Source organism: Apium graveolens, chromosome 6 (assembly GCF_009905375.1).
Source record: "Apium graveolens cultivar Ventura chromosome 6, ASM990537v1, whole genome shotgun sequence".
NCBI classification, from domain to species: Eukaryota; Viridiplantae; Streptophyta; class Magnoliopsida; order Apiales; family Apiaceae; genus Apium; species Apium graveolens.
The window spans coordinates 84,019,031-84,027,845 of record NC_133652.1 but is presented as its reverse complement, the minus strand read 5'-3'; the positions used below and the strand labels follow the sequence as shown (position 1 = coordinate 84,027,845).

At 34.3% G+C, this 8,815-nt stretch overlaps 1 protein-coding gene across 2 annotated transcripts; it reads left to right on the top strand.

The window, feature by feature from the left end:
• The first annotated feature begins 5,065 nt into the window (after positions 1-5,065).
• Positions 5,066-8,744, top strand: LOC141664482 (putative F-box protein At3g61730). Of its 2 annotated transcripts, XM_074470434.1 has the most exons (8): positions 5,066-5,184; positions 6,148-6,347; positions 6,447-6,491; positions 6,825-6,989; positions 7,130-7,177; positions 7,506-7,676; positions 8,188-8,295; positions 8,396-8,743. In XM_074470434.1, exons 1-8 carry the CDS (start codon positions 5,096-5,098, stop codon positions 8,476-8,478), a joined length of 909 nt encoding a protein of 302 aa, XP_074326535.1. In that variant the 5' UTR covers positions 5,066-5,095; the 3' UTR covers positions 8,479-8,743. The 2 variants fall into 2 exon arrangements, with proteins under 2 accessions (XP_074326535.1, XP_074326536.1); XM_074470435.1 differs by lacking the exon at positions 7,130-7,177 and having other exon boundaries at positions 8,396-8,744.
• Positions 8,745-8,815: the final 71 nt, after the last annotated feature.

Genomic DNA, 8,815 nt, shown 5'->3' with positions numbered 1-8,815 from the left:
AGATTCCATAACCACTTTTGTTCTCAAATCATAGACTCTGAAGGCTTTTTTGGAAAGTGGATATCCAACAAAGATTCCTTCATCAGCTTTTAGATCAAACTTGGATAGCTGTTCAGGATGAGTCTTGAGAACAAAACACTTGCATCCAAATACATGAAAGTATTTCAGATTTGGCTTCTTTTTCTTCACCATCTCATATGGTGTTTTTCCATGCTTGTTAATGAGTGTTGCATTTTGAGTAAAACAAGCAGTCTGCACAGCTTCAGCCCAAAAATAGGTTGGAAGCTTTGCTTCTTCAAGCATTGTACGTGCAGCTTCAATGAGAGTTCTATTCTTCCTTTCTACAACTCCATTTTGCTGTGGAGTTCCAGGAGCAGAAAATTCCTGCTTTATTCCATGATTTTTGCAGAACTCTTCCATTATCAAATTCTTGAACTCAGTGCCATTATCACTCCTTAAAATTTTCACAGAATCTTTGACCAATTTATCCAGATGTTTGACATGATCAATCAAGATAGATGCAGTTTCACTTTTTATGTGCAAGAAATACACCCATGTGTATCTGGTGAACTCATCCACTATGACCAACGCATATTTCTTCTTTGCAATAGACATGACATTCACTGAACCAAATAGATCAACATGTAGTAGATGATAAGGATCAAGAATTGATGATTCAGTCTTGCTCTTAAAAGAAGATTTTCTTTGTTTGGCTTTCTGACAGGAATTACAAAGGCCATCAGGAGCAAATACTGACTTTGGCAGTCCTCTCACAAGATTTTTCTTGACCAGTTCATTTATATTGTTGAAATTTAAATGAGAGAGTTTCTTGTGCCAATTCCAGCTTTCTTCAATTGATGCTCTACTCATCAGACAAATTGCAGAACCATCAGTACTTGTTGAAAGCTTAGCTTCATAAATGTTACCACGCCTGTATCCTTTCAGAACAACTTTGCCTTTAGATTTACTCACAATTTCACAGTGTTCTTCAAAGAAATCAACATGATAACCTCTGTCACAGATTTGACTTATACTCAGCAGATTGTGTTTAAGTCCAGAAACCAGAGTTACTTCTTTAATTATGACATTTCCAAGATTGATATTGCCATATCCCAATGTTTTTCCAATGTTGCCATCTCCATAAGAAACACTTGGGCCAGCTTTCTCCACAAAGTCTGATAGCAGGGCCTTATTTCCAGTCATATGTCCTGAACATCCACTGTCCAGAACTAGAATATTTTTCTTGTTGCCCTGCAATCACAAATACCACTAATTATTAGTTTTAAGGACCCAGACTTTCTTAGATCCTTTGGCCTTATTAAGTTTGTTAACATTTGCAGCGGATTTAGCATCAGAGTTTATGTTAACATTTTTCTTATCAGAACTTAAACTATCAGACTTTGAATCAGAATTTACACTAGAAGGAACAATGGAAACTTTCTTCAAAGAAGGTTTTATTTGATAATAATCATAGTACAAACTATGATATTCCTTACAAGTATAAATGGAATGCCATAAACTACCACAATGAAAACAAGGATTTTGTGGTTTGTATCTAACAGACTGACTCTTAACTCCTGATTTTGAAGGTAAGGAGTTAATATTCTTATTCTTCCTGCAAAAAGAAGCCAGATGGTTAGATATTCCACAGTTATGACATGTTTTCCTAGAAGCATCAGGAACAGGTTTATAATCATTGCTTTTATTCACACCTTCCTTTCCATTCCTATTTTTCCTAGGTGATTTTACCTTGTTTGCATTCTTAACACCTTTCAGCTTATGCTTAAGCTGCTTCTTTTTCATTAAGCCTATGTTCACTTCAGCTGTCTTTTCCTGTTTTAGTTTGTCAGAAGTTAATTCCTCTTTAACTTCTGATTTCTCATTTTCAGACTTTACAATTACAAACTTAACAGGTTTTAACTTTGGCTTTTGCTTAACAACAGGCTTAATTTCTTCAGTTCCTTTATCATTCTTATCTTCTCCATAACCTAAGCCCTCTTTCCAGTTTCCACTACTTAGCAAATTTTGAGTTGTTTTGCCAGAGTTAGTCCAGGTCCTCATAATCTCTCTTTCCTTTTCTAACTCAGTTTTTAGAGATTCATTCATTTTTAGCACTTCATCCCTAACATAAAAAGCATCATCTCTATCCTTCTGAGTTTGATGGAACATGACTAACTCTTTTTCTAAGAAATCATTTCTTTTCTTAAAAGCAAGATTTTCAGAAGTTAATCTTTCATATGTTAAAGTTTGATCTCTATAACTAACAAACATGGTTTTAAGATATCTTCTCAACTTATTAAAATCATCAGTATGAAAAGCATAAGTAGTCTGAGGTACCTTTGTTTCAGCAGCTTCAGAACTGCTCTCAGCACTTTCTTTATCAGCATTTGCCATCAATGCATAGTTCTCCTCACTTTCAGAGTCTGAGGTGTCTGTCCAGCTTTTCTGCTTTGTGACAAGAGCCTTGCCTCTGTCACCCTTTGCCTTCTTGCAATCAGGAGATATGTGGCATTTCTCACCACAGTTATAGCATTTAACATTGGTATAATCTCCTCTGTCAGACTTTCCTCCTCTGCCTTCAGATCTTCTGAAATTCTTCTTATCAGAACTTATGCCTTTCCTGGAAAACTTCTTTCCCTTCCTGAACTTCCTGTATGCAATCTTTGTGATTCCTTTCACCATAAGAGCACACAGCTTCATCATCTCCTCATCAGCATCAGCATCAGTCTCAGGCAATCTTTCAGAATCTGAGTCATCATCACTTTCAGAACTTGATGACTCAGTTTCAGACTTTATGAAAAGAGCTTTACCCTTGTCTTTCCTTGAGGAAGCTGCTTTGGGGAATTCTTTTTCAGCCTTAAGAGCAACTGTCATTGACTTTCCTCCTTTCCTCTTGCTTCTTTGTTTCATCTCAAGTTCATGAGTCTTGAGCATTCCATAGATTTCATCAAGAGTTGTTTCATCAAGATTGTAGTTGTCTCTTATTGTCGTTGCCTTCAAATCCCAACATTCAGGAAGAGCTAACAGGAATTTAAGGTTTGAATCTTCAAGATCATACTCTTTATCAACCAATGACAAATCATTCAAAAGTTTGACAAATCTATCATATAAATCATTCAATGACTCATTAGTCTTTGAGTCAAAATGTTCATACTCTTGAGTGAGTATTGTCTTCTTGTTCTTCTTAATTGTGTTAGTTCCCTGACACCTTGTTTCCAGAGCATCCCATATCTCCTTAGCAGTCTTGCAGTTGATTACCCTGTTTGACATTACATTATCAACGGCACTATGCAGTAAGTGTCGTACCTTAGCATCCTTAGCAATTGATGCTATATCTTCAGCAGTATAATCACTCTTCTCCTTTGGTACGGTCTTTGCTGCTTCACCTGCAACTGCAACTGCGAGCTTGGTTGGTTTGTGAGGACCTTCCTTGATTCTATCAAGGTATTCTGGATCTGTTGCTTCCAGGAACATGGTCATCCTTACCTTCCATATGGGATATTCAGATGATCTCAGTATGGGAACTCTGATAGTCTCATACCGACTTTGAATTTGTGTCTTTGGAGGTTCTTCAGTTTTGGTAGGCTTAGTTGGAGTTTCTGTGTCAGACATGATTTTGTTTGGATCTTTAACTGTATGTGTGTTAACAGATTTGCTCTGATACCACTTGTTAGGTCACACATACTGTAGAGGGGGGTGAATACAGTGTATAATACAATCAAATCGAACTTTAATATATTAAGTAACAGAAAACAAACTTTATTGAAACAATAAACTCTGTTACAGTATGGAACTGTTACCTCTCAGTGATGAACAAATATCACGAGAGCTGCTAGGGTTACAATTAAATAATGTTCTCGAATATGATAACACTTATAGTGTAAACCCTATGTCTGTGTTTATATACTACACAGTTACAAGATAATCACTAATTGATATGGAATATAATTCTGCTTCCTAAAATATATCAATCAGATATCTTTTCTTCCAAGTATTCCATTATTCATGGAACTCCTTCTTCATGAATATCTCTTCTTATGTTTATCTCGATCTTCTTTCCTTTAATCAGCTACTGTCCTTATCTGAACATCCTTCAGCACTTAAGTTCTGATATCTAACTTCTGATGATTATCTCCTGATAATATAAATACCGATATCCTTAAGTCCTGACTTTCAGTATAAGTACTGATTAATAATGGTTAAGTACTGACTTGTCCTGTTAAGTAAGATCTGAAATCTAAACATAAATCATATTAGTCATGACATTATCAAATATATCTAACAACTTATATAACTTATAAGTATTTATTAACTTATCACTTATTACTCACTTATTCACTTTAAGTCATAAGTTACTTATTTTAAGATTTCCCAAACGGACACTTATACTGTACCAGTGAAGAAATTCAAATTGGGTTAAATATCAAGTAGGTCACTTAGTGCGTCCAAATATATCAAGTGAGTCATTTGTTACAAAACTGACTCAAATGAATCATTCATTTGAAAATTTGTATCAAAAATATCACTCTATCGTTAGTCCAAATTCTTAAAAATATTATTTATTGAGTTTGACACATTTTTTATGAATGATATTACATCCAAATGAAAGATTCTGAGCTCTAGTATTTTAGAAAATATTTTTAATTTTTTTTTAAAATTTATTTACTATTTATTTTTATTTAAATCAAATAATACAATTAAAAAATAAAAAATAAATAGTTGATAAAATTTTAAAAATCTAACAATATTATCTAAAATACTAAAACTCGTAACCTTTCATTTGGATGTAATATGATTTACAAAAAATGTGGGAAACTCAATATATAATATTTTTAAAAATTTCGACTAACGATAGAGTGATATTTTTGATATAAATTTTTAAATGAGTGACTCATTTGAGTCATTTTTGTAACCAGTGACTCACTTGATATATTTGGACGCAGTAAGTGACCCACTTGATATTTAACCCAATTCAAATTTCAAACAAAAATTAAAAAATGAAGATGGCGCTCCCGCGCCTATAAATAACGAAAGTTGACACACAGAAATCATTTTGAAAAATTGAAATATAGTTACAAAAGAAGGAGCTTAGAAAATGGGGAAACGACTTCGCAGAGGAAGATCAATCTGTTGCTGCGTCTCTCCTCGTTCCTCCTCTCGCTCTTCTCGCTCCTTTCTCCCTTGGTATATACATCTCTCTCTCTCTCTCTCTCTCTCTCTCTATTTTGACATTGATGCTCGATTACGAAGCTTAATTTAACTTCCTCGATCTACGTAATCTCAATTCGAAATATAGACTATAACTTCATTGTGTGTGTTTGTGTGTAGATGTTGATTTTCCGTGTAAATTTCAGCATAATTAATCTATTTAACTTCTGTTTTAGCTTGCTAGAGCTCAATTTATGACGTTAATTAGTTATTTGAATTCAGATCCACGGATCGGTACGCAAATCATCATACAGTAACTGATAATTAATGTTAAACTGACTGTATTTTAGCTGTTTAATTTAAAATACAAGTTGAATTTCTATGTGAAATAGCTGAGTGACTATTTGAAGTTCACTCTGTAACTGATTTCCTGATTTTAGTAATTAATTTGTATCATAATCTCTGTTTTGTTCTGTTTTTGAAATTTGGATAATCGGTGAAGATGTGCGAGTAATCATACTCTGTTGCTGTCACTGTTTCAACAAGCGTGATTTTGATATGTAGATACATCGAAAGAGTATATATAATTTGATGTTTTGATATTTGAAAGCCCTGGTTTGGTCATGTTTTAGAAGAATTTAAATGCTTCAAGTATAGTAGTATATGATCTTCAGTTTTGTTGTTTGGAGGACTTGTATGAATTTTTGTTTTGTTAGTGTAGCTTTGTTAGCTCATTCCGAGTTTAGGACCTTTTATGAAGCTCGGAAAATATGGAATACAGATAGGAATGAATTTATCCCCTCTGTAGATATAGTATGCTCTCATTTATTTATTTTTTAAAACCGATATATAGTCTATCTCGTTGGGCATTTACTGACTGTTTAGCATAATGTGAAATATATGGAAATAGTTTCAGTTTACTAATTCACTTCATATATTTCGACAAAAGTATCTCTTACATTTTGACTGATGTATATAACTTATGTCATCCAAAAAAAGCTATGAAGAAGATTTGTGGATAGAGATTGCTAAGTACTTGGATGGAAAGTCTCTGGTCATGCTGGCAGCAACATGTCATTGGTTCAAGCGCATTATGACAGAGGAATGCGTATGGAAGTATGCATGTTTACGTGATCTTCAAGTTCCTGACCCTAGGAATGTAGCTTTTAAATGGCTTAAACTTTATGCTGCAGCTTTTGGTAAGATTTCATAGATAACTTCCTATATCTGTAATGCGGCATTGTTTGATACTGAAGTGATTATGTACGTGAGTTTATGAACTGAATACTTTTTTGCAGATGGAAGTCACAGTTTCATGTTCCGCCAGCAGGAAAAACATATTGGTGAATTTCCTAATATATTTTAACCTTTACTATTTTTTTTTCTGGTTGTTCTACTTTGAAATTTTGTGTTGAGCACTTGAGAAACCTGAAAGTTTCGTATCTTTTAAAAGAACATCAGATCTTCCCTTTTATGCTTCCATGATAGAGTAAAAAGCAAATATCAGAGTAAGGTTTTCTAAAAGTTGAAGTACCACATTTTTTACAAGATCAATAAAAGTATATACATGCACCGTGTATCCTTTGTTATATGGCTGATTGATTTTATACAGCTTGTTTTGTTAGTGCACATCCTGACATTCTATTTGCCTTGTTTTGTCTCAATGAACAACTTAGACTGGATGAGAATTGGAGCATTCTTCTTTGACTCGTCAGAAGCATTTCTGACTGAGAAACTGATCTGTCCCTCAAGACTTGCAAGAAATGAGAAACTAGAGAAAATGTTGCAGTCACTAGGTTCTTGTGTATTGAGCAATATTAAGAATGGAATCTGGATAGCCGGTACGCTTTAACTGAACTATCCCCTTTTTTGGTAGTTTGAAATATTTCTGTTGTTGTGTAGTCACAGACACATGTGCACACACACCATATGTTACTCTAATGATGGCATATGTAACTTAAAGTCTGTAAATCGTTCTCAGATTTGCAGCTTGTTCGATGTCCTGTCTGCGACCAGAATACGTGTGATGGTAAGAAAGTATATATGTGTGCATAAATATTATAAGAAATGAACTACTTAGAATTGGTAAGGCTGATGACCCGGTGTAAGATTAGAAACATGCGCTTGGATATCATGTGCTTGATATCTGGAACAAAGTAGTGAAGAGGTCAATATCAATTGCAATCACTTAGAATTCTTCATATGACATAACTAATCGTTTGCTTACTTTATGATGTATGTTGATTGAGTATGATTTTAGTGGCTATGTATTTCTATCATTGTGATTATTTATGGTCACATGCCAAAACACAAGACTTACTATGGTCCTGATTTTGATTTACATATCACATCTTCAGGAACGATGCAAATTGTGGATGTGAGGCATATAGAACTGTTCCTCAGTGAGGGATACCAAGATGGTAGTTGGGATTATGAGCAGATAGGTCACCATGACATCATAAAGCATGCAGAAGGAGCTTCAGGTGGCATTTTTGACATTAAGCATCTGAAGGATGCCACAACTTCTGGTAACTTTCTGATGCATGCATGTCTGACCTATAAAAGCATTCAGACCGATACTTTAACTTTGTTAATTTAGCTGCAACTCTTTAGAGAAAGACACGAGTTATTAAGACACAGAGACTCTTAGCATGATTTTTAGCACTCTATTTTGATTTGATTAGGTTAATGGTGTTAGCTTCTGAGCAGATTTTGTTTCTGTGAGAATCTGACTTAGAGCAAATCTATAAATTTTCCTGAAAACATCTACAACTGGATTCAATTAGGTAAATGGTAGTGGTCAATGTATCCTTTCTGTGAAGTAAATGTGGCCGGAACAATCCCATCAAAATTTGATATCCTAGCATGAACTTGTACGTCAACTAAAAGGATAAAACTTAAACAAACATTTATAATCTGTTTAAAACTTGTTTTGTCTGCTGTATGAAACATGGTGAAACAGAGATCTTAATATCTGCATTGTAACATCGGTGAAATAGGTAATCACTTCCTAATGTCCATACTAACCTAATACTACAGAGCTCTTCAATCTCAAATCCTGGGTTGGGAAACCAAATGACTGGCAGCCAAAAGCTATGATCACTCTTCATGCAGTTGCAGTGAACACTAATTTACAAGATAATGAAGGTACACTGATCTTGCCTTTAATATGTCTTATGTAAACTGCCTTTTCTCATAGTGCCTATATAATCTACAATGCCTACTCGAATTTTCTTCTTAATAACAGGGCTCCACATAAAGTACCATGCGATGAGAGCTGGAGCTGACGGGGAAGTAGTTTCAATTCGAATCTCACAGCAGCTAATCTAACTAGACTCAAATTCCACAAAAGCAAATCCCCATGTTGGGAATCAGATAGAAAACTCTTCTTTGTTTTTTGTTTTATACACTCTAGATTTTTCGTTTACAAGTATATCAGTTTGTTTATAAACAGAAAAGGTCAACTTTAGGCTAAATATAGTTTTGAATTAGCAATACTTGCTACAAGAGAAAGCAATTTTCTTTGGTTAAACAGATAGTATGTGTGTGTTCCGGTCTATGTTACCAGGCATGAAACTTATATTACTAGCGCACGTCATATCTTTCCTGATATACTCTTCTAAATGGAGTATATAATATTACTAGTGCACAGCACAATCCAGAATTG

Bases quoted from the DNA above. Each gene is read 5' to 3' on its own strand.
- LOC141664482 (XM_074470434.1), top strand. From the start codon at position 5,096: ATGGGGAAACGACTTCGCAGAGGAAGATCAATCTGTTGCTGCGTCTCT. The intron at 6,492-6,824 runs GTGAATTTCCTA...TGAACAACTTAG, and splicing joins CCAGCAGGAAAAACATATTG to ACTGGATGAGAATTGGAGCA. The intron at 8,296-8,395 runs GTACACTGATCT...TCTTAATAACAG, and splicing joins TAATTTACAAGATAATGAAG to GGCTCCACATAAAGTACCAT.